The 26,434-nt window shown below is 39.0% G+C and overlaps 1 protein-coding gene and 1 long non-coding RNA gene across 20 annotated transcripts in view; one reads left to right on the top strand and one right to left on the bottom strand.

Moving 5' to 3' along the window:
- LOC134732644 (uncharacterized) overlaps positions 1 to 9,801 on the top strand; it is a 186,563-nt gene extending 176,762 nt beyond the window's left edge. Inside the window, exons 3-4 of the long non-coding RNA XR_010115989.1 lie at positions 3,992 to 4,275; positions 9,718 to 9,801. This is a non-coding gene — a long non-coding RNA (uncharacterized lncRNA). The remainder of the gene's footprint in view (positions 1 to 3,991; positions 4,276 to 9,717) is intronic.
- MBNL2 (muscleblind like splicing regulator 2) overlaps positions 1 to 26,434 on the bottom strand; it is a 173,766-nt gene that overhangs the window by 15,350 nt on the left and 131,982 nt on the right. For 6 of the 19 annotated variants that reach the window (XM_055245080.2, XM_055245086.2, XM_055245083.2 and 3 more), the window contains one exon: positions 21,138 to 21,291. In XM_055245080.2, coding sequence (XP_055101055.1) covers positions 21,138 to 21,291 — 154 coding nt within the window. Of the gene's footprint in view, positions 1 to 12,173; positions 12,269 to 13,557; positions 13,594 to 21,137; positions 21,292 to 21,920; positions 21,975 to 26,434 lie in introns of all 19 variants that reach the window. The other 13 variants (XM_055245074.2, XM_055245085.2, XM_055245075.2 and 10 more) reach the window with 9 other exon arrangements.

The following is a 26,434-nucleotide window of genomic DNA, read 5'->3' as shown; positions in this document are numbered from 1 at the left end:
TAAAAGAAATAATGTATATACACATCTGATATGTAATAGTGGTTTTTGATAAATGTTGGTTCTCTTACCTTAGGCTATTGTTTTAGGATTCATAATCCTAAATTTTTTTTTTCAGTTTCTATTTAAATAGACATTCAAATAATACTATGGTTAACTTAAATATTACATGATATGTATGGCACCCCATATGTTGGAAATAAACTTGGTTTTGATGAGATTAAGATTCTTAAAAATGAGCACTTAATTCCTTTTCTGTATATGTATCTCCTGAACTGTCACTGATGATAAAGTATAAACTGAATTTTTCTGATTTTTCCTGAAAGTATTGACTGTCAATTCATGTTAATCATTTTTCAAACTAAAATATTTTATTACAAAAGCATCAACAGCCACCAGCTCATGATAATCAGTGTCCACTGCAGTAGGAAGTTGACATCCCATGAAGGGCAGCATTTCCCATTTAAAGTTAAACTTGGTTCAAACCCGGCTTCTAGGCTTAACGGGTATGTTACCATAGATAAGTTACTAAACATTTTGTATTCTTAGTATTACTCATCTCTAGAGTGGGAATTAAAAATTGTTTCTAACTTATAGGGTTGGTGTGAGGATCAGATAATGTATTTAACAAGTGCTTGGTGGCAGTAAGCATATAATAAATGCCAGTGTTATTATATAGTAACATTTCAATTATTTTCAAGTAATGTTTCAATTAAGTAATATTATATAGTAATATTTCAATTATTTTCATTTCCTGGTCTAAGCCACAAAATGTGAATATGTTGATAAGGCATAGTGTTTATTAATAATTCTTAGATCAGTGTGCTTAGAGTAAATGACTGTCTATGGACACCTCTGTGCATCCAGTCTTGTCTAATAAACATCTGTCTTTCAAGCTCCAAGGCTTCATCTCTCCCCACGTAGGTTCCACATAAGCAGTGGAAAGATGGAGGGGACTTTCTAGTTCATGTTAAACCAATCAACCAACTGATCAAAGACTCCAACCCAACAACTCTTAAATACCTTTGTGCAAGGCAAAGGAATACAATGGAATTTTTCTTCTCATTCTTTAAACACTTCTTAGCTTTTCCTATTTTAACTTTTTTCCTTGTGCAAAGCCATTCTTAATGTTACAAGGTTCAGAGAAAAGCAAAGAAAAGAATATGAACAACAGGAATCAATTTAAGCAATTCCTTCGGTCCTAAATCCTCCGAACTAAAGTGGTTCTCTGGACCTTTTGCATATGTAAGTATCACAATGACAAATATTGAAAGAATGATTAATGGAACAGTTATGAAATTATTACTAGAAAAAATACTTGGATAAAATGAGAGAATTAGGTTTAACTTCTTCAAGTATCTTTTTGATTCCTCAAAAACTGTTCTAAATTGTAGGGAGGAAGCAAAGTTATTTTATTGAACAAAGTTCAAATAAATGTAGAGCCTGCATATTCAAGCTGAATTGCGGCTTGATGGAGGGGAAAGAGGACTAAGCATGTTAGGAGACTGAGTTTTATCCTAATCCCTTATGTAACCTTGACTAAGGCCAGTTAACCACTCTAGGTCCTTTTCCTCATTGGAAATACGAAATATTAGGAGCTTCGGGAAAGTTCTAAGTCTGGCTTTGCCACTTAATGTTATAGTATGATCTTGAGCAAGTTCTTCAGCTTCTCTAACTGGAGTTTCCTCATCGCTACAGAGGGGATCATAATGGTCCCATACAGGACATGATGGGTTTCAATGACATAATTCATACAAAAGGCTTAGCCCAGTGTCTGGCACGTGGTGGGTTCTTTGTGAGGGTAGCTGAGTTATGTTTTCGCTGTCTGTATGCTCTGGAGCAGTTCAAGGCCCCTTACATGATTCTTTAAAGCGTTTTCTCAGGAAGGCAATGTGGTGAAAGGAAATAACATTGTTCTAGGCAGGACACGGGTGATCAGGTCCTGAGCCTGGCTCTCTTGCTATGTGTGTGAATTGGGTAAGCCACTTTGCCCATCTGGGCTTCTATTCCAATTTATAATGTAATTTGCATCATAATTTTTCTTTTTTATGTTTTGTAGAGGTATGGTATGATGGTGGAAAATCTGCTCTTATGACTTACTGCCTTTCATATCCATGATGTAATTGATGCTGGTCTCAAGTCAGACCTACAATGCCTGATGTGCCTGTGATTAGGGGAAAATGGGCAACATTCTACGATGATTGCCTTAAAGTTGCTGCTTCCAGAAATGCATTGCAGCAAGCAGTGAAGATTATAGGAAGTTCATTGACATGTGCTCTGAGGTCTTTGAATACTCCAGAGCAAGCGGAGCAATGATAGAAATAATATAATTTGATCATCGAAAGTAAAACAAAGAGACTAAAAGCTCTAACATTTTGTACTTGATGCTAAAGCATGAATTCTAATTGCTAGATTAGCTATAGTTTGTCATAAACTGGTGTTAGAAAATGCCAGTCAACCAATTTGTCCTTTATAGTACAAATCAAAATGAAGGGGTGTAGACGAGAACCATCCTTTTTATGGTCAATGGGAGAGAGGTCTTATAGGAGCGTTATGTGACAGAGAGGAGAAAGGCAGTGAAATCCACAGACACCACAGAAGTCAGAGAACAGCCTCTGGGTGAGCAAAGGCAAGCCAGGGATCACGGAGCCTCTCTGAATCTCCCTGCTTCGGAATGATTCACCCTTTCCCCCTCAAATGTTCTCTTTTCTCTCTATCCCAATTTCATCACTTTGTCGATGAAGCAGCTTTCTCACCGGTTAGCGTGACTCGGGCTGGCTGTCCGTGCACACCTGTACTCATTCACTTTCAGTTGATTGATTGGAGTTTCCAAGCCTCTCATGGAACCTGTCCTCTCCTGTTCTCATCCTGTGCTTTAAGGCCCTCCATAACCTGACCTCCTTCTGATCTACTCAGCTGCAATTTCTAGGACTGCCCCACCACATCCTCCTCTTCACGCTCTCTGGTGTCTCCCACTCACCCCACTCACTGGCTCACATGAGCCACAGTGTCCCTTTTCTTTAGATCTGACACAATCACAACTGTTCTATCTGCTTCTATCATGAGATAAAGTCTGAGATGGATTCTGAAGTTCCTTTGTAAACCACACATGCTATCGAGGAAGAATGTTAAACAAGGAGAAAAGCATTGACTTCAAAGTCAGACGGATGTGAGGCCAAAGGCAGGCTCTGCTACCTACTGGAGCTGTGATCAAACATGTGACGTCTTCACATGTAAAACAGGGCAACAGAGTCCTGGTGGGTTTAACGTAATGGCGTGTGGAAAGCAGATGGCCAGTGCATGGGTAAGCATGGGCTCCCTTTTCTCTTTGCCCTACCTCATCTCCACCTCTTCAATTTCCAGCTGGTCATGGTGTCAGGAATAACCTCACCTGTCCCTTCTCTGTCTCATTCCTACACACCCCTCAGACCTATGACACTTCAGGGATGAGGCCGTGCCATGGGGCTGACTTTCCAGGCGGCGACGTTTGCCTGCTGGACTTTGTGTTATGACATTCTCTGCTTGTTTCAGATCTCTTTGACTAGGCAGTGAGCTCCTAAGTATCGTTAGCATTTCCCCAACCTGGTGGCCTCTAGAGTGGTCAGCAGACCCAGCCCAGTCTGACCTTGGGAGTCACTGCCTCCAGCAATGTCACCCCAAAGGAATGCCAGAAGGGGCTGAGAGACCAGAGCAAATGCCAGTGTGTCTTTGAAGTGTGGCAGCATCTTATGTGTTTGGTAAGTGGAGCCTCAGTCTCGGGTTTGTCCGTCCTCCACATCCACCTGCACAGAAAAGCTGTCAACTTCCCCAAATGCGCAGGCAGACGTGTGAGAAGGTAGGTATCAGGGGCAGAGCTTGGGTACATAAGTGCCCATGAGTAGGAATTCCATTCCGTTCACAGCAACTCTTATAAAGAAGAAAGCCCTGCCCATCATTCATCCCTTGAAAATGGACCTGAATTCCTTCACTGCAGCTAGTCTCTCTTTCCTTACAGATCTAGAGCTGGAAACAAACACCCACATCGGATGAACTATGTATTCATTTTGCTCCAATGAGAAAACCTAAATTTGGAGAAATGGAGCATGATTTTACTACCATCAACAAAAACCAAAATACGACTGGGAATATGACTTTTCAACCTATAAAAGACCCCCTCCAGTCCCATCAAACTGCAAAGGAGGTCGGGCACAGTGGCTGACGTCTATAATCCCAGCACTTTGGGAGGCCGAGGTGGGTGGATCATGAGGTCAGGAGTTCGAGACCAGCCTGGCCAACATGGTAAGCCCCGTCTCTACTAAAAACACAAAAATTAGCTGGGCATGGTGGCGGGCGACTATAATCCCAGCTACTCAGGAGGCTGAGGCAGGAGAATCGTTTGAACCTGGGAGGCGCAGGTTGCAGTGAGCCAAGATTGCACCATTGCGGCTGGGTGCCGTGGCTCACGCCTGTAATCCCAGCACTTTAGGAGACTGAGGAGGGCGGATCATGAGGTCAGGAGATTGAGACCATCCTGGCTAACACGGTGAAACCCTGTCTCTACTAAAAATACAAAAAATTAGCTGGGTGTGGTGGCGGGCGCCTGTAGTCCCAGCTACTCGGGAGGCTGAGGCAGGAGACTGGCATGAACCCGGGAGCAGTGAGCCGAGATTGCGCCACTGCACTCCAGCCTGGGCGACAGCGCGAGACTCTGCTCCCAAAAAAAAAAAAAAAAAAGATTGCACCATTGCACTCCAGCGTAGGTGACAGGGCGAGGCTCCATCTCAAAAAAAAAAAAAAAAGCAAAGGAGGTTGGGATTTGAGGTGTTATGCAAAGGACCGTCCACAGGCAGGAATGTGCCGCATAAGGACTCGACATTTTCTCTTCAGCTGCACAGAATTGGAGCTGATATGATGTCTTTATGTGCTATATACAAAAGAATTCTACCCAAGTTTCTCACCAAGAGGTGTAAATTATTCATGAAAAATGAAAATGTACTAGATTACAACACTTACATAACTGAGCCTTTTCTTAGAGAATGTGCAGATGCATTTATTAATTAAACTTCAGGGTAGGCCTGCAAAGCAGCTGCTGCTGAGGCAGGAAAATAAAAGGTCTATTGTCTACTTATTTTCTAATTTCTTGAAGAGAAAAATTAATGTGCATCTATATTGTTCTCATAGATCCAAGACCACCTAAGATAGACAGAGTATCCCCCAACCTCCTCCCACCCTTAATTTTTTTTTTTTTTTTTTTTTTTTTTTTTTTTAGCATACTAAGTAAGTCTGGATTCTGCTATCCTTAGCCATGCACACAGTGGAATTCAGCCTCAAACTGCCAAGGAGCTTTAACGAATAGTGTTAACTGAATGCAAATGCTGCAATTTTTATAGTTTTATTTTTTTTACACAAAGAAATTGTGCAGGTTTCAATCTCAATCCTTCAATCTCAATCTCTCTCTCTCTCTCTCTATTCTCTCTCTCTCTCTCTCCTGCCTTCTCTACAAAATGTTTGATATGGCAATTCTGCCTCATCTGAAGTAACCACATCCATTCTCCAACCTGAATCCCCCCCTCTACAGTTAGAATATAAGCAAAAATTTAGAGGTGGCTGAACGACTTAGGCAGTATAAGGCAGAGAGAGATGTCTCAGCCCCGATTACTGTTTACAAGGGCTGGATTCTGACAGTTGCTGTCTCTGCTTTTTTGGAGAACAACATACGTGGGGCCCAGCTGCTTTCTGTAATCTGTTCCCAGGCACAAGCAAACTGCGAGAAAGGAGTGTTTCACAGTTTGATCAGCCATACATAGAGGCCGGCCACTTTACCACGTATTTCAGGAGAGAGAGAGGACAGGAGCCTACTCCTCCCACACTGGGGCCTTGCTGAACCAAGATTTTTCTTGTGAAACAAAATGCAGGCCCCAAAATGGGTCAAGTGGTGAATAGTGGGGAATGTTTAATGCCTCCTACATTTGTCTGAATATAGTCCAGACAGATGGCATTGAATAATAGATGTTTTATAAAACTCTGAGATGAGAGATGAAATAAAACACGATCTTACCTTTCTAGACTTCTTGGTTAGTATAGGTTAACTTATATATCCAAGAACCCATATACAAATAACTTTAAAGTTATGTTCATGTTTATAGGTGAGAAACAAGCTTTTCTCTTCCCTCTTCAATACTTTATAGCAGGCCAGATAAAACATACTATATGTCTGGTTACATGTAATTATTTTATCTTTCTGATAAGATATCATTGAAATTGATGATCATATATAATAAAACTATGTCAGGTAAGTCTAGAAAATGAGATTTTCTAATTTATCAAATATAACTAGAGGGCTATATGTATATGACATATTATCAACTAATTTCCAATAAATTCTTCCTAAGGCCAACTCTCTGTTGAATGTACTTAATCTTTGGAGGAGAGTTCAGAAGATGTGGTAAGACCTTGAGGTCATAATATTAAACATGAATCATCATTTTTGGAGCTGTGATTAAGTGTTGGTTAACATATTGCCCAGAATATAATCTGATTTCGTTAGCTTCTAAGGCACTTCTTGTGATGCTCTGTAAAAAGATTCCCAATATTAATATGTAAGAATCTCTTTCCCTAGCATGGACTCATGGGCCAGAATGAATTAGATGGATAATCTGTTCACTGTCCATAGAGCTCTGATTTGGAGACATGGACAATATGCATTCACTTTACACCTGAGGGGACTCTTTCCTTCAAGCAGAAGCCTGTGGTTGGAGGTAGGGCTAGCTTTTGTGGCTCTGAGTCTCATTTAGGTAAGAAATGAGAAGGCCCATGTGAAAGGTGAGCACATTGCAGGTGTCCGAACAGCGAGGCCACCCAACTGCTGTGCTGGCAGGGACTGAGTTTCACATCAGCCTCAACCTCTCTTTCTACCATGTGACATTTATTTAGATAGATTTTGCCATAGTACGAAATCATTTTTATGTTTCTCTTTTGCCAAAAGTAACACTCCCTTTGTAATGGGCAAAGGCAAGACAAAGTAGGCCACTTGCCAGCTGCCATTGTCCCAGTTTAGGCTCTTGTTAAAACCTCTTAATGGCCTCTACAGACTCTCCCGCCTCGAATCCATCTGCTCACTCTTCCTAGAGTACTGTTTCCATCACTATCCTGCTTGAAAATCCTTCAGTGGCCAAGTCAGGGCCAAACCCCTTAACTTGGCATCAAGGTCCCACACAATCAGAATCAAACCTACGCTGCAGCCGCTCCCACAAACGGATGCTCTGATCAATCTGAATGGGAGTTATTCTCCAGCTAAACTCGATACTTCCCCAGCTTGCTTTGTAGACTTGCATTTGTCTTTCTTTCTATTTAATGATGGTGCCTTAAAGAATGTGCAAAGTCCTTGTAGAATTCAGAGGACAGGGAAAGTACTTCTTGCTGGGGGAGGAGGAGAGAGATGTTCAGGGAAAGATTCAGAGTATAAATTGTATTTTAATTGTGCCTTTAAGAATGCTATTAAGTAAATTAAATCATCTCTGTATATAAATGAAGAAACTTAAAATATATTTATTTGAAAATTGTTTTCTCTCTCAAATAGAATGTAACTTTGAAATAAAAAATACTAAACAAATTACAACTTAGAATATTGTAATAATTCAAGTTCAGGAATTTTACTTACTCTGCACTCTCATTTTATTAAAATTTCATATGAAAAAACAGGTAATCCATTGCTAAGCTTTACCTCTTTTAATGTACACTCTAAGATTAAATTTGTTTCAATATAGGCATCTTCGACAGATTTACATATTCTGGTCCTTGGTCAATGGACTCAAATTGACTAATTTACATGCTACCTATCATTTCCCCCCAACCAACTTTTTTTTGTTAACAAGCTATTTGTGAGATGATTAGTAGAGGTTAGGAACAAAGTCTATGACAAAAGAAACCCATGAACCTGTTTCCCTAAGACAAAGGACTAACTTTTTCTTAGGTTATCTTACTTGTATAAAAATTACTGATAATTTTCACTGGTTATTTTATCACACCGAAATAATAAGGTCCATTATATGGTTTCTTTTCTTTCCTTCCTTCCCTTCCTTCTTTCTCTTTTTTTTTTTTTTTTTTTTTTTTTTGACGGAGTTTCCCTCTTGTTGGCCAGGCTGGAGTGCAATTGCGCAATCTCGGCTCACCGCAACCTCTGCCTCCTGGGTTCAAGCAATTCTCCTGCCTCACCCTCCTGAGTAGCTGGGATTACAGGCATGCGCCACCGTGCCTGGCTAATTTGGTATTTTTAGTAGAGACGGGTTTTCTCCACGTTGGTCAGGCTGGTCTCAAACTCCCAACCTCAGGTGATCTGCCCACCTCGGCCTTCCAAAGTGCTGGGATTACAGGCATGAAATACTGCACCTGGCCCATTATATGGTTTCTAAAGATGACCTGGCTACTTTACGTAACTAGCTCAAAGCTCTGTTCAAATCCAGCTCATCTTTCCAGTGTAAGATTCATCTTAGCTTGAGCTCCTAAGGCAGTATACCATCATGGTTAAAGCAAGTCTTCTGGAGCCAAGTTTCAACTCCAGCAAGACCATTTAGAAGCTGTCTGACTTTGGCTGAGGTAGCTAACTTTTGTTTCAGTTTTACCATCTGTCAAATGGGAATGATGATCATTGTACCCATCTCATAAAACTATTGTTAAGAATTGTCTACATCTATACTTAACTATCCTGTCTTACATAGTATATAATAGAATATATGATATGATATGTAATATATTACATGAGAGAGACCATTTAGAATCATACCTGGCACATAATAAGAGGTTTATAATAATAATATTATTACTATTAGGTATAATTTGTCTATTAAGGCCCAAATACCTTAACTGAAAAAGAAAATAGTGCTTAGTAAATTTGTTTATTATACTTTTGTTTCCTTATCTGCTCCCAAAGCTAAATAATCAAAAAACATTTTATATTTCCCAAACATATTTGGATTCTGTCTTTATTTAATCTCAAACCACCAGTCTAAATTCAGTGAAAACTTTTATTGGTGGCACCTTGATTCAGCCTGAGGATAGAGTGGCTTGTTCAGCTTGGCTCCCCATGGGGTAACATGTAAATAGCACTGGACCTAAGAAGCTGTCATGGGATGTTTTAATCTATCCTCTTTCTTCAGTCAATGACTTGTATCTAATTACAAATGCCTATGAGATTTTAAATATTTGAACTGACAGTCTGAATTGATCAAATTAACAAAAAATCTGTCAAAATGCAACTATATTTTGTGTTAACGACAGAAAAGAAGGCAGGGTGCTTATCGGTCATCAAACTCTGAAATCATTAGTTTCACTTTCATTCTGTTTGTGTTTATCTTTGTAATCTCATGCTTTGGGCCTAAAATAATAGTCACTGAACCTTTGGTTCACTGAATCTCAGAGCTGAGAGGGACTCCAGGGGCATCTAGTTCTACTCCTCCTTTCACAAATGAGGAAACTGAGATTCATTATGTTTAAATGACTTACATAATCCACATGGGTATGATTCTATTTGAGTTTAAAGAGTGAAATCTTAACAAGATGATAACTTGTTATTTCAGTCATTAACAAGCTCTGGGTTTCCTATGATTGGATGCTAAAATAATTGCCAAGGTCTTTTGTTGATGCTTTGCTCTTTGAAACTTATTGAAAATACATAAAGAATATCATATCTGGAAATTTGTGTTCACTATTATTTATTTTTCCATGGTTTTCATGTGCAAGCAGACCTGCATCAAGAGCTGCTAAAGGATTTCTCTTCATCATCACTTAAGTGCAATCCAGCAGCAACTATTACATCTGATAAACTGCAAAACACTGAATATAGGATTCTTGAAGCTACTGTCAGGTACTCCTTTAATTACATTTCTTTGGATTAAATTGAAATCAGAGTTCAGCTATGCTTGCAATTAAAGAAGTTGAAACCTCAACTTATTTCCTTTTCCACTCACACCCTGCCTGAAAGTGATATATTTTAGCTTCTGAATATTCCATACTTCCAACCTCTGCCTCCCTACACACACACACACACACACACACACACACACACACACGCACAAACTTGAATATATGTATGGAATCTCTCAAAGCTTTTTTCTACCAAATGGAGCCAAAGAATCACTAGGCTTGAACAATATATATGACACATGGTCAAATATTTATTTTGCTAAAATAATTTATCCTACAACTCCAAAGTATTTCTTTATCTTGGCTTCTTTTCCTTTCTTAAAAAAGATCTCTAAGTGCCCAAAAGGCTAAACTTATCATATAGAATTTCACTGTAACAAATACTACTATATTACACTTCAAACTTGTATTTTATTTTAAGACAGGGTGTCACTCTGTCACCCAGGCTAGAGTGCAGTGGCATGATCATGGCTCGCTGCAGCCTCGACCTCCCCAGGCTTAGGTGATCCTCCCACCTCAGCCTCCCAAATAGCTGGGACTACAGGTGTATGGCACTGTGCCTGGCTAATTTTTTTCATATTTTTCTAGAGACCAGATTTTACTATGTTGCTCAGGCTGGTCTCCAACTCCTGGGCTCAAGTGATGCTCCTCCCTCGGCCTCCCAAAATGCTGGGATTACAAGCATGAGGCACTGCACTCAGTCCAAACTTGTTTTCTTATAAAAGGACTTTGTAACAAACAAAAATAGGGTCAAAAATCACATAAACGTAGTTCAAGGAGGCAGGACTTAAGACTTGAAAGAAACGGGTATCCAGCTTCCCTATTAAGAATGAGCGATTGAGAAGAGCTTTGGACCTAATAATGGAAAGATGCACAGTCTCTCTCCCTTCTCCCATCCCACATTAAATAATCATCATCATCTTCCCAGCTAAGGAACCCATCCTTGCCTGTTCTTTGTTCTGTTTGTTTCGAAGCTGGGTTGGCTTTCCTCAGAGGACCGGTTGGCATTTTAGAGGTGGGAGTGAATTGCTGAAGAATCGTCCACAGTTGATTGACACCTGCCACTGCACTGCTGTTTGGCCTCTCCTCCCTCCCCAACTCTCTGCTCTCTCCTGCTCTGTCACAATGCTGAGGCCACAGTCAGCACTGTCACGGGGTTTAACTTTTGTTCCTGCATTCCTGTCCACTCACGCCTTTCTTTGTAGGGATGAAACCTGCAGAGCTGGAATCGTGGATTCACTTGAATGTGGAAGGCAGCATGACTCAGCCCTCCCAGCCTGCAGAATGCGGGTTGGGACTGCTGTGATCCCCTAACACGATTTCCCCGAGTTTCTTTTATCCCTTGTCATCTTTTATTGGCAGAGCTGATTTTATTTTTAACAACCCATGAAACAAAACTAAAAACCAAACCAAAATTCTTCTTCCGTGAAGGGAGGGCATGCACAATAAAGTATTTTTCCAGGCGAGGTGAGAGCTTCTGCTCACTCACCCTCACGCTGTCTCCTTGTGGCTAGGAGCACATGTTTGCAAGTTGGGAGGCTAGGGTCATGTATACAGTCAGCTTGTGACCACAGAGTAGGAAATAGCAGCTGGCTGTCACTACGAAATAGTACATCCATGGTCTCACTGGCACATGCATTAAACCAACAGAGTTAAACGCTCCTCATCAGTTATATCCAGCCTTTGTGAGTTCAGCGGCACCCATGACTCTTCATTCCGGATGGTTGGCTCTTAGGCCAGTATTGGAGCAGATTGTAAAGTGGGAACCAAGTGAGTTTGGCAGAACCTAAGACCGAGGTCAAATGATCATAAGAATTATTCAGACCTCAAATATGACATTTAGGCCAAAGAGAAGACTTTCTAAGAGGACAATTTTTTTCCTCCACACAGATGATAGGGTCTGAATGAACCGAATTAAAATACAACCAGTTTTGAAGCACCCATGGGTGCGCGTCTACAATTTTTATGTGGCCATTCACAAACCACTGGATAGGTAATGCTGTACTAAAAGGAATTTAAGCCTGTCAGGTTAATTACACAATATTAGGTACGAAAACAAACAGTGCAACACAAAACATAGCTACATCATTATTTGCAGTAAATGTTAACTCTAAATAAGTGCAACCTGTCTGTAAATGCTTGCTATAAACTAATTAAAAAAATAAAATTTGATGGATAAACATGAAAAAAAAATTCTCACTGAGAATTTTTTTTTTAAATATCAGCACTCATTTAGAGTTTGGGATTTGTGAAAGAAAGCTTTAAAAGGAGCAAACCTGATTGGCTGTGGCTGTTGCTGCGAAGGGGACACTTGTTGCAGGAGTTGTTGCTGCAGAGACAGTGGCGGACGTAGCGCTGTGCATCATGGGTACTTTCAGGAGGGGAACCATGGGAGCAATGAACAGGAGGGTGTAGCATTATGGTAATAGAAGTGGTATTTTGGCATGGTGAATATCAGAGCAGCAAGCCATCATGGGTTAAACCAGCAGATGGCATGCAATCACAATGCAAAGCAAGGAAGCATGGGAGAGAAATAAAAAAGGGAAAATAGCTTATTACAAGTACAATTAAAGGAAGTTTTAAAACATAATCAGTGATTCCCAGAAAGGCCAAAGCAGATTACTTTGGTTGATGTATTTATAAACATTTTATTTCTAACAATAGATCCATTCCCAATTCAGAGTATACAGTGTATGCAATAATGGTTGTTTCTAAAATTGTGAAAGGTGATGTCCAATGAAGTAAGAATATGTGACCATCACTTTTAATCATAAACTCTGAGACATCCAAGTCTCCATATGGAGGCCTAATTTGGAGTAGGATGTTCTTTGGAATTATGGTTAAATTGAATTTTTTTTTTTTCAATTTGGGACTGCTTATATGAAATGCAACTGCTGTGGGTTGTGGTTTATTTGAATCAATAAATGATGGAGCAAACATCATAGCCTTGATGCAAATTCTAACACAGGTACTCTGAAATAGCCAGGCAAAATTTGCAATGTTCCTTTTTCTTGACTCTAAATAGATCTAATCCATATGTCCTAAAGACAGATGTTTGTACCAAGGCATTCATGTGTGTGAGGACAACTATCTGCCATTAAAATTGAACGACTAAGGGAATGCTGAGGTGCAGAAAAATCATCCCAAATAAATCAACACTTAAAATTAGAAAAGATAATTAAGTTAGGAAGCTCAGACATTCAGTTTCAAAATACATCCATTTATAATTTGTAAAAAATGAATACTTCTGGGAAACTCTGATCGCTCTAACACACAGCAAAGAGGAGATAAAGGCACACCACTATGAAACTTTCAAACATTGATGAAATTAGCCTGCCTCGCTGATAGAGTAAGCTCTGTTCCTTACACTATACCATATAAACTATAAAGAGAAACAAAACACAAATCATTAAAAAGCAGACTCGTATTTGTGGCTTTATGTTTTTGTAGTGATTGTTCTAGCACAAGAGGTCACATTAAAACCGTCATTTTCTTAAATATACAAGTACATTTTTAAAAACCTATATGTTAACTCTAAAGCCAAATAAGCCTTCAAATCTACTATTTCCTATAGTATTTCTACCATCTCTGAAATAAATTTCAAGCAAGTGAAAGTATTGTACATCATATAAAAGACAAATAAAAAAGGTTGAAACCTACCAATACTGGTAGCGGGTGTCATGCACAAAACTGACCCTGATGTCATGCAATGGTGGGTGGAAAAAGTGAATAAAGGGAAAGAAACAGGTTAGCGGTTTAGAGTTAACATTCAAAGTGAGATTGAAGCACAACCAGAAATAAGTAGGGTTAGTTAACACAGTCTTTTAGGGCCATTCACATTGTCAGTACAGACACAAATATATCTGACTTATTTTAAGCCAATATTATTCCAAGCTCACTCCTTAGACCACTGTTCACTTTCTAATCATATGCATCGACATGATTCTAATAAGAATGACGTGTGATAATGCCGTCGTGTCCTTCCTCTAAGACCTCAAAGTATTTTACAGACATTATCAAGTTAATCCTCCAAGGTAGGAAGTAGGTATTTTACAGATGAAAAATCTGAGGCGTAGTAACTCCTCCAAGGTCATGCATGGTGTGGGTCAAGGGGAAGGCTAGAAATAGAATTCTCTTCCTAAATCCAGGTCAGCTTTTATATTCACTAGAATACACTGAACTTACTGCATTAAAAGTTTGTTTGACTATAAATGTTTTGTGTCAACAATGGTATGAAAATAAGAACAGTATTTAAGATTTAAGATATTCTCCAAATCAGAAGCTTGCAGGGCAGGATGGGTGAATTTTAGATTGCTGCTTGAAAGCCCAATAACCTAGGAAGGCTGAGGTTCTTACAGGGAATGACCTGTATGAGTACGTGGTCTTCTCTCCATTTTAAGATTCATTATGACAAAGGAGTAGTGCCTGGCAATAGAGCTTAAACACTGTAGAGGCAAAATAGTGCAGAGTTGGGGCTGAGTTAGGACTGGGGCTAAGGAGTTTTGGTCATGACTACTACAAGGTGATCCCTGAGGAGGATTTCTGGCAAAACTCCTAGGAAATCTCAAGTTGGCATCTGAGTGAGGAGGTGGGAGGGGCAATTTCAACCCTTTCTTAGAAATAGCTGTCTTACTTGTGGTGGTCATAATAACATACATGCATCATGACTGTGACCATAGATATTATATTCAGGCATGTTGTGGAGAACTGAAAGAACATTGTATTGAAAGCTTGGAGGAATTATCTGCTACTGGTTCAGTTCCATGAAAAACAAGGTAATACATGGATTTAGATCACTGAAGACTGGGTGTCATGTAGATGCCTGAGAAGTAGTTTCTCGTAAATGTAGGAGTGCCTTCTTAGAGTTTCAGAACTGACTTCTGAGATATTAGTTGGAGAATTTGAGATGTGTAGGTCTTTATTCTCTCTGTGGCGCTGTTCACGCTGGAGGGCGACTTTTTGCCTGAACTACATTTTGATCAAGCTAACATGACCTAGTCAGGAGGGGGCTGTTTAACTGGGCTACTGCCAGATTCTTCAACAAATGTGTGCCAATATATCCAACTTAACTTAAACCTTTCTCCAGCCCTATTCTCTCATCTTCAGAATCAAACTTCTAGAAATCTACCTACACATAAATGTTTGCTTCCCTATCCCTACTGAGTCTTCATTCCTCTTCAATTTGGCCTTCATTTGACCTCTGCACTTAAATTGTGAATGCCAATCACCAGAAAAATCCCATATTGCTGCAGCCAGCGGGAACTCTCCCATCCTCACCTCACTGTTGCTGATTCTCAGCAGCATTCAGCACTCCGCCCTTCCCTCCATCGGAAGCTACTTTCTTCCCTTAGATTTTTGATCGTGCACACACACACACACACACACACACACACGTTTTTCTTTCTGGCTACTCTCTTTGTCTACTTTGCTGAACGACCTTCCTTCCCTGAACTCACTCTTTCTATGCTGGAGTTCCTCAGGACTCAGTCATGGGTCCCCTTCTCATCTACGCTACATTTCCTGTGGTGTATCATTCACTTCATGGGTTTGGATTCCAGGAGCTTCCATGTTTGTGTATCCCACGCAGATCTCTTCTCAGAGTTCCAGGTCCTTTCCTCTAACTGCCCCCCTCACCTCTCTACTTGGATGTCTCATAAGTGTCTCAAATGTAACAGGGCCAAACTTTGATCTTTCCCACAGAAATTTTCTACACCTCGGTCTATGGCCATACCACCCTGAACACGCCTGATCTTGTCTGATGTCGGAAGCTAAGCAGGGTCGGGCCTGGTTAGTACTTGGATGGGAGAAACTTTCTACACCTCAGGAGATGCCTGATGGGCATCACCATCTAACTCGAGCTCTAGACTGAACTGAAAGTTATGCCTTACACCCCTTCCCCTTGTGAACTTCCCAGGTCCAGCTCACCAATCAGCCAAAGCAATCCTGCTTCTAGCATGCAGCTTGCGTTCACCTGTTCATCCATCACTACTGCCACATCTGAAGTCCTGGTCACCATTATCTCTAGGCTGGGCTGTGTGATAACATCCTAAGTGGTCTTCCTGCTTCCATTCTCGTCCCTCCTTAGTTCATTCTCCAGCTGCTGGCAGAGTAGATCTTTCCAAATGCAGGCCTGGCCACTCCTCTGCTGGAAACCATTCAGTGGTTTCTCATCGCTTTTGGGATAAAGGTCCCCTGTGGTCTAGTCTCTGGCTACCTCCCCAGGCCAGCCTACACCTCCCTTCCCTGGCACCATGATCCAGACAGATTACCTTTTCTTTTCTTTGAACTGAACACATTACACATTTGTCCTATTTTTGAGCTTCCCACAAGCTGTCCCCTTGGCCTAGAATAACCTTCACCCCACTCTTTTCATCTTCCAGATCTCAGGGTATATGTCACTTCTTCAGGAAATGCTCAATTGTTATTTTACCTACCTCCCCATGCCATCAAGTCAGTTTCTGTTTTTAATCTCACTGAACTCTACTTTTTCATTCATAGTACAGGTTGAGCATTCCAAGTCTGAAAATTCAAATCCAAAATGCTCTAAAATCCGAAACTTGTTGAGTGCTGACATGCCCCTCAAAGAAAATGCTTCTTGGAGCATTTCAGATTTCAGATTTTCAAATTTGGGACGCTCCACTGTTAACGTAATCCAAATATTCCAAAATCTGAAAATAATCCAAAATCTGAAATATTTCTGGTCCCAAGCATTTTGGATCAAGGGGCACTCAGCCTGTACTCATAAAAAAATGGCCGGGCATGCTGGCTCACACCTGCAATCCCGGCACTTTGGGAGGCCGAGGCGGGTGGATCACAAGGTCAAGGAGATCAAGACCAGTCTGGCCAAGACGGTAAAATCCTGTCTCTACGAAAAATACAAAAAAAAAATTAGCCAGGTGCGATGGTGGATGCCTGTAACCCCAGCTACTCGGGAGGCTGAGACAGGAGAACCTCTTGAACCTGGGAGGCGGAGGTTGCAGGTCAAGCTCCTGCAAGAGCCAAGATCACGCCACTGCACTCCAGCCTGGGCGACAGAGCGAGACTCTGTCGCAAAAAAAAAAAAAAAAAAAAAAAAATTACGCCTATAAAAATCTGCTCTTATTTTTCTTTCATTCCAATGTGGAGGGGGTTGTCTTGGAGAGCTTTGCTGTGCCATGCATGTGAATATCGTTGGGATTGCAAATAATCCACAGCTCCTGCAGCCGCACTGGGCTAGGATCAGTCATGTCACTTTGGCTTCAGTCCTGGATGTGGCTGAAATCCTTAACCAAATTAATTCCATGAGCCTCTCTCTCTAAGTGGCCTAATAGTGATGTGAATATTGGAAATGCATAGCTTATGCATGTGTGGCTCCCTTACTCAATGCCAGATTGTGGTCCTGATCTTCTTAGCAAGCCCCATCTCTGCCTTTGTACAACACTCCCATCCTCTACTCTCTGCATACACCCTGTATGTACTTTATATTATAGCTACAGTGGACAATTTTCTATTCTTCAAGTACACTCTTCCCATGTCCCAACTGGGATGCTTTTTCCTCACTGATAAAATCTTGCTTCTCTTTCAAACTCCTAGGCAAATTTCTCCTACTTCGGAAAGTCTTCTTTCTCCATATCCTTTGTAGCCACCACCTGGTACACATGCTGAAGGCAGAATTCATTGTCTCCTCTCCTTCACTCTCAAATAGCTTTGCCCAGACCCTCAGGTACTCCTTCATCCTCTGTATAATATCTGGTTTTCACCTCGTTATGGACTCTTTTGTATTCTCATTACTGGCTCTGGAACCCAGAACATACCACGGGTTCAAGGTATGTTTGCTGAATTGAATGGAATAAATTTTGTTGTGCTTATGCAGATAGATATAGATGCCACTAAACACTGATCAGTCTTTCACCAAGTCATGTGATAATCTGATGTAACATTTACGCGTTTCTCATAACTAGGCTGCATCTGGGCACTGTCCCCTGTTCTACTTATTCTGTACTTCCAATATAATGAAATAAATCAAGGAAGGATTCTGTGGGTTGCCTTTGTTCTGATCAGCTGAACACTGATTCGCTAAGGCACCAATTCTATGAACAAAGACTTCTCAAATGTTTTCTGCTTCAGTTGCACAAATATTTCAGCTGTTGTATCTGTGAGCCAGAATTATCTGGGTAGTTCCACTAATTATGTATTCCACTTTGCAGTGTAGACACAGCCTCAGTTTTTCCATCTGCAAAATGCAAATAACCATGCCTGCCACTAACAGAACTGCAACATCTTGAAGAATAATGAGATAATGTCTATAAGAACACTTACAGTAACTTAGAATAAACCTGTCAGAGAAATGCCAAGAATTATTATGCTGCTATTTTTGTAAGTGTGTGTGGTTTTGCCACTTTCCTAACATAGAAAAGAAAAAGTCTAACTACTTGGTTAAAATAATCCCAATCAAAAAAGAAAAAAAAAGAAAACTCCCACCCATGGCAAATGTGCTAGGGCATCAAGCAGGGCAATAATTATCTTAGCGTGGCTTGGGAGAAGACTCTCGTATTTTGCATAAAATTTTATATTAATATATTTGCAACCTGGAGGCAGAATTCCTAAAATCCAAATTCACGTTGTGTCAATGGGAGAATTTTAGTATCATATCAAAAGCTTTAACTATGAATGGTTTTTGATCAAGGGCAACCTTCAGGAAAACATAAAATGCTGTTTTGTTTCATATTTATGTTTACATAAAACATTTATAGAAAAATCAAAATCCGTTCATTTAAAAGTAACGAGTCCTCTATGTACCAAGTTATAATAATTATTTTTGAACATCTTCACTTGATTTGCAGAGGTTTCAAACCAACAATGATGAACAAAGAGTGATTATTATCATTATCATTTTAGAAATAAAGTTAAAAATGGGTTTATAAGAAAGAAAATCAGAAGCAAAAACTTGAGCTAAAGTGAACAATAAAATTCCTGGTATGGGTTTAAGTGGGAGAAAGATTATTTTAATCTCCTTTTAATAAAATTATTTTCTCTTTCCTCATTTAAGAGAAATTTGAAAATTCTTAGCAGTTGAAATACCATTTCAGAACACTAGATCCACATGTTTGTTCACTCTGATATCCATGTCATGTAAGAAATGGAAACCCTTCTAGTCACTGTATTGGTGCGCTAAGACCCACTTTTTGGCTTCCAAAGCCCACTGAATTGAGGGTTGCCGGACACACTTAAGCTGTTCCTAAAGAATCCACCAGAGGGCGGAAGTACACAACCACAGCAGCCAATGCAGCCGTATGGGTCCTTCATGCAATACGTTTCATCAACAAAAATCAGGTCGTTGCGTAAGGGATGTTGTTTATCCTTGCTTTGGAAATGTTTAAAAGGCTTCCAGGTGAAATATTTTAAAGTGATGATTCTTTCAGTGATTTAACAAATCAGTCGTTGTTGGGTTTGAGAGTTAAAGATGTGCTGGAGGGCTTCAGAGTCTTTTGGCAGGCTTAGCACCAGAGCTTCATAGGTATTCCCAGGACATGGTAATGGCAGTAACATCCATTCTTCAGAAACAGGCTTCTCCTTTTATGTTTTCCCCCTCAGTATATTCTTCCTTAATTTTTTTTTAATCTTAAAATATCTAGTGGCCAAGAAGTCTACCATGACACACTTTGTAGAAACCACACAGGACATTAACGTAAGTTTACCTTCTAGTAATTATTTTACAAACGTGTTATTTCAAGTAGATTACATGTTAAAACACTGCTATGCTGTAACAGCACTGGGATATCACTAATTAAGGCTATAATAGGGCAAAAGTGAACTCCTAATAAATACTGCATTAGAGATTTCTTCTACAAGTCTATGAGTTTAAGATAGGTTCAAAACTAAAATAAGAAAAGTAAACACTGAAAACCACTTTGCTCACATAAGTTATATCTTCACTAAAATATGTATTGTTCACAGGTTACTAATCCGTTTCAAAGTTTAGATTTTATACAAAGAATATCACAGAAATATTTTACCTCCCTCTGATGTTAACTCTGATAAGCTATGGGATTTAAGGAAATGGATAATAAGCTGGAAAAGTTCAAACTTATGGATTTGAATCAAAAAACTCTTTTTGTTAGAATTGTTATTCATTTACATTTACTTTCATTTCACTATCGTGGGCTGAAGAATTTTGACTTACAAAGAACTCAATGGATGGTCTTCCCACCAGGGCTTAAGTTACCCCCTGCTTCTAACATTGACCAAAAGGTGAAAAACACAGTCAATTATGCTGACTATCTTTGCGTATGGTGTGCATGTGTGTGTCTGTGGTTAGAGATGTCGGTGCAAATGGGGGAGGGATGATATGCTTTATACTTTTGTTTTTCTACTTTTATCTGACTTTTTGGGGTCACTTATTTAAAAATTCACTTTTATCTGCTTTTTCTTTTTTCAGGAGAACTCTGTGGAATGTGTATATATAGGCGGGCCCGGGTGGTAGAATGTGATGTAAATGGAGTTGGTCACAGGGAAGCTCAGTTCTTTTTCTCATTAGCTGTGGCACCTTGGAAAGTCACTTCTCACTTAGGGGGCCTCAGTTTTCTCATCTGTAAAACAATCAGCTGGATGAGGAGATCACTAAGAGTCCTTTGAACTCTAAGATTCTGTGACTATTGCAATGGATCTTTTAGTGGAATCATAGTTAATGCACATGGCACGTAATAGTATCAGGCATTGGCTTAGACACTGAGGATAAGAGCTCTATATACTTGTGAACTTGGTGAAAGTTGAGAAGGATGGAGAAAGAGATAGAATGGATATAAAAATATGAGTAGAGAATTGCTTTAATTTGAATAGCCTCATTGTTTTAGTGCTCTGAATAGAAATAGAAAAAAATGGTTAGTATTTACTGGAATTGCTATTTTTAGGCCATTCAGAGTTAACGACAAATTTCAATTGGCACACATAAAAGGTCTTATTTACATAAACAATTTTACAGGGCTTGTGCAAATACGAGAAACCAAAAGCCCTAACTGCTCTCTGTTTCTCATGGGTTACATCTGTCTCTTCAATCTATCAAATATTTGGCTTTAGAATCCTAACAGTCTTTAGCTATCATTCAAAGTAAGGTAAATACATTTAGATAGCTAGGACAACGATGAATTTCAAACTGTATTATACCTTCAAAAGCAAACTAGATGCCACCAAACAGCTTAAAGAAATGAGAAGAAAGCACATGACCAGAAGGGCACAGGACGTAGGGCAGTAAGGGCACATACCTGTTGGAATGAATGCGGCGTGTTGCTGCAACTGTGCGCTGGTGAGAGCCTGCTGGTAGTGCAAGACGCTGGGGTTAAAGACCGCGCTGGTACCATTGCTTTTTTCAAGTGCTTGTCTCTTTGGTAAAGGATGAAGAGCACCAGGGGGAAAGGCCTAGAAATGAAGAATTCGATAAGATATGTCTAACTTAAAGCAAACACACCTTCCGTGTTCACAGAGATCATCAATTGCAACATTCTTTTTAAAAATGACAGCTAAGGAGATGCCTCTGCCATGCACCTTAATTTAAACAGCGGCAATGTCGAATGAGTGAGAATTTGTTATTGAGAGCGAAAGCATGATTTCTGTAACCCAAAACGGTAGCATCTCAACTAAGGAAAAGAAAAACTATCAAGCAACAACAACAAAAAAAATGGCTTCAGCTTTTAAAATGAGTTAAACTATTCTAAGGGGGGAAGAAGCATTGGTGTTATTATTAATACCTATTCTTTTCTTTAACTAAATGGCAATTTCTTGAATTTAAAGGTTAATACGAATTATAATGAACATTTTCTGAGTCAAATAATTTAAATTTGCTTCACTCTTTTGGAAAAGGTATTAAAATTTGTTAGGATTAATTTATTTCACAGATTACATATGAGAATGAGATGGCTAAACACCTTATTGGATTTTTTCCATAAATTAATAATGATTGTTTGCAACCGATATTTTACAAGTAATACAAATCTCAGATGGTTCTCTGAAAAGCTACATGCAAAGCGAAAGGTGAAAGGTCAAAGTACCAGGTCTACAGTTGCTTCGAGAGGTCGCTTCATTGCTTTGGCAGTCGACTGAGTCTTTTAATAACAGGCAGCGAGCACATGATGGCAGTGGGCCAATGGGATTCAAGCGAATTAACATACAGGTAAACAGCAAGCAGAGGTGCATCATGGGAACGGCATTGCATTGTGGATAGGTGAGAAGGAAAAAAATATTCTGAATGCAATATACAACGTACAAAACACTAGGCATGCACAACAACAAAAATGTTCTCTAAAGAAATGAATATTACACCTTAAATTAGTATTGAAGCAAAAATGCATCTACTATACCTTAGTTAAAAGCATATAAGAGAGTAAAATATAGATGTTTGAAATTCAGGAAAGTTAATTAAAACAGCAGCTTGCATACACACCATAAGCATTTTTTATATTGCTTCAGAAAAAAAATGCAAAATTTGTAAGGGCCATAGGATCGAAGAACTTCTGATAAGTTAGTTTTCAAATGTGAAATAATGAGTCCATCGAGTAAGGATATGACCCAAGTTGAAATTTTTCATAAAAATTTAAAATTCATAGCTGGCCTAACAAAATGAAGTGGCGAACTGAGACAAAAAATTCAGGCAAAAAAATATTCAAACACAAGATTATTTAGGCGAAACTGTTGGGTTTGGATCTTTATTTTTTGTCTGAATCATGTGGATAATTGTCTCAATTCTTGTCTTCACTCTGCTAGTGTGAGTCTTGTAATGTGGACTAGAGTTCCAAATTTAGTGCCTTGAATTTAAATAGTGCGTTTCCAGAATTCCCCACTTGTATTCCATCATCTTGTTGCTAACAACCAACTTATCATCCATTCTGTTTTCTACTACATTTGAAATGTTCATTTCATGTATCTCAAAAAACTTACCGGATTATACTAAGAAAATAACCTTTAAAAGGTAGTGTCCCCAGGTATCAAAATAATTTCTATTTAGTAATTCTATTTGTACTTTTAGCTACAATCAGTGAGCAACCCCATTAATGAAAAGTGGAACTCTTGGAAAGAACAAATACAACAGCTAAAAATAGCAAACAGCTAAAAATAATAGCAAAGAACTGCTTGAAAGATTAGAAGTAAAATAATATCTTTAACTTAGAACCATAATTTTGGGAAGACAGTTTCATTTAAACAACTGAAATAAAAACAAGTATGGATTGATTTAGACCACAATGAAAAATTTTCCTATTCTTTGTTACTTGTTGTAAAAAAAAAAAACAAAACTAAAAATTCTATGATGGAATTCTATGCAAATAAAATAATTCAAAGGAATTGCTCCAATGCAAATAAAAAATGAAATACCCTTTTCTATGCTTAGCACAATAGGTAAATCCCTAAGGTTTGTCTAATAAATACAAATATTATATTCTAAAGTTCTGAAATAGAACTTTGTCATTTGACATGAGATAGTACTAAACCTTTAAAATGGGAAACAGTTAATGACATTTTCCTGGGTAAATAAAGGATGTTTTTTATTGTTTTATAATTCAGGATAAAAAGTATGGAGATAATAGGGGATAAGGGGAAAGCTATGGAGGGGGAGAGACTAGAAATAAAGTAGAAAGGACTACAGGCAGAGAAGAGATTTAGAATGGCCAATGGAGAAGAAAATGTTTGGGAAGGTAGTTTTGATCGGGGTCATCGAATAACATGAAATCAATATTGTGAAAGTACAATTGTGAACATTAAAAACAATGAGCTGACAAAACTTCTGTGTACTGGATATTCTTTCCTTGCATGTAACTTTGACATCATGTAACTTCCATAATGCCATTTTTGTTTCGAATCTTCCATCCTTGCACAGCTTTGCATCGTTAAGTAGTGCAGGGTTTTCTTTTGTTTTGTTTTTTGAGCTTCAATTAATCTGCATCAGCCGAAGAAGGTTACAAAGCCTATTCTCTTAGAGCACATTGAGAACATGAACTGGATCGTTAAATTCAAAATCATTTTGGGCTTAACTTTCTGGACTCAATTTTTTCCCTTCCCATTTGCAGTCCTAAGTACTTACAGAATGAATCCACTAATGGGTTGATCTTTCCTGACATGTTAACTTAGATGAGCGATTATGTCTCCAAAGGCTGATATTCATGAACAAAATTTTGACTTAACAAAGAATCATTTAATGAAGTCTCCAAGTACAATGAAAAATAATAAATATTTCCCTTTAGGATTGTCACCTGGAAGGTTAATGTTCTTCTTTTTCCTGTCTTAGTGTGATGAAACTTAATTTCCATAGAATTTAGAATAATCTAGGAATGTAAAAAAACTGAGAACTCTAGAGTGAGCAGGACAGTGACGTGTATCTCTTTCTACCACTCTGTGGTATGAGTTTTCTTTATTAGAGGCAGATCTCTCCTTTTAAAGTAAACACTGAGGTCTTGGAGGGTGGGGTGTGCATATTAACGTGTTGTTCATCTTGCACTGTGAAGCAGGTATGTGTAGAATGTATTTTAAAAATCCATGTGGATGAATAATCATGTTATAATGTAGCATTTTCGTACGCAGATGCTCAGTTTTTGGTGATTTTGACTGCTGCATATGTTTACCTACATTGAAAGATCTTCAGGCTTAGAACAGATCTCACAGATCACCAAGCCCAGTGTATCCTAAGATCCTCCTTAAGCACCAAGACAGGTAAAGCCACTTGGAATCCATCTGACTGGCCTCAGCAGCATTCTGAGCCTTTGCTTCTCTGGGCCTCTCCAGCTTGGTGTGCATGAGTGATGAGTCAGAAGAGGTCCTATGGGCAGCTAGGCTTTTATTTTTTTTGGATTGAGGACCAATTCACCTGCAAGTCAAGGTAATCGAACCAAGTGCCCACATCAGGCATGATAGGCAAAGACCAGATCTGAGGGGTCAGAAAACACTGACAACAATAATCAGAGCTGCCACTTTAAAGTAAGAAAGAAGGTAGACAAGTAGGATGCCAATCAAAGTTCCTGTACAGCCTTTCCTGAACAATCAAAACATATCTAGCTGACGGCAGCTTGTCCTGTTTCCTTTTGCAAAATGGTTCTTTCCTTGTGTCGCTCTATTTTGGTGTATGTGAGCTAAGATTGCTTGTGTGAAGATCCAGACACCTTTTGCGTTAACAATACCAAAGAAAAGTTCTGTCTGGCTTATTCTCATCTTTAAAAAATTCTGGTGATGGTGATGGTTATGTTTTAAGAAGTATTTAAAAGAATAAGACTCCAAAGGAAATAAATGCCTTTTATTCTGGAGTCAAAGCTTTCCATTCTTTTTAAGGATCTAATTAATCAAAATAAGCAGGAAATCTCCAGACAATAATAAAAATTGCACCCTGGAAATGCTTGGGGTTTCTATATGGAAGTCAGGTGAATGGAATATTAATATCTTCTAACTGTATTTATCACTCCTGTTTGTCCTTTTAAATAAGGAAATAAAATAATAGTTTTTCTTCCATGTACTGAGTAATTTTGCTATTAGAGTAGCAATACTTTGACTTTATCCAACAGCACCTAGGCTGGTTTCAAATGAGCCTCTCACTTCAACTAAAAACACATGACAGATTCAGTAATTTTCATGTCATTGTCAGAAAGAACCTGGCTTTTGTTCTGAAACTACATTCCTTTGGGTTGTCTTTGACGATGCTGCAAGATCCTCTGACTTATCAGAACTCCAAATTTGGGCACGGTGTAACAATCCAAGAAACTATGGTAACTAACACTGTTGACATCCACTGCAATAATCCTTATGCAGCTTGATAAATGTAACCATGAATGTAATGTGAAAATGTGTAGAAGGGTACACAGAATAGTACAGCTTTGACTTGAAGAAATGCAGCAGGGAAATGACCTGTTTGTGTAAATGGCCATTTTCCCTCTTATCCCCATCAGCCCAGGTCATCTACCACTGACATATACTAGGTGCATTGTTCCTTTAATGACTGAAGTACATATTGGTTGCAGATGTTAAAACTGGCCCATTGAGGAAACAGGCAGATGAAATCAGGGCCCAGATCTAAGGTCACCATTAGTACCTTGATATGCTGTGCTAATAAGTACAGGCATAGGTTGTTTTGTTGCACTTTGTTGTATGGTACTTTGCAGATACTTCAGTTTTTTAAAATTGAAGGTTTGTGGCAACCCTATGTTAAGTCTATCAGAGTCATTTTTCCAACAGCATGTGCTAACTTTGTCACATTTTGGTAATTCTCACAATATTTTAAAATTTATTGTTATTATATCTCTCATGATGATTTGTGATCAGTGATGTTTGATGTTACTATTTTAATTGTTTTGGGGCACCATGAACCATGCCACAAACTTAATCGATAAACGTCGCACATGGTCTGACTGCTCCACTCACTGGCTATCACCCCTCTCTCTCTCCTTCCTCAGGCTTCCCTATTCCCCGAGACAAAATTATATGGAAATTAGGCCAATTAATAACTTTAAATGGCCTCTAAGTGTTCAAGTGAAAGAAAGAGTCACACATTATTACTTAAAATCAAAAGCTAGAAATGATTAAGCTTAGT

The sequence above is a fragment of the Symphalangus syndactylus genome, chromosome 15, assembly GCF_028878055.3.
Source record: "Symphalangus syndactylus isolate Jambi chromosome 15, NHGRI_mSymSyn1-v2.1_pri, whole genome shotgun sequence".
NCBI classification, from domain to species: domain Eukaryota; kingdom Metazoa; phylum Chordata; class Mammalia; order Primates; family Hylobatidae; genus Symphalangus; species Symphalangus syndactylus.
Note: the sequence above shows the minus strand (reverse complement) of the source record. Positions and strands in the feature narration are given on the sequence as shown.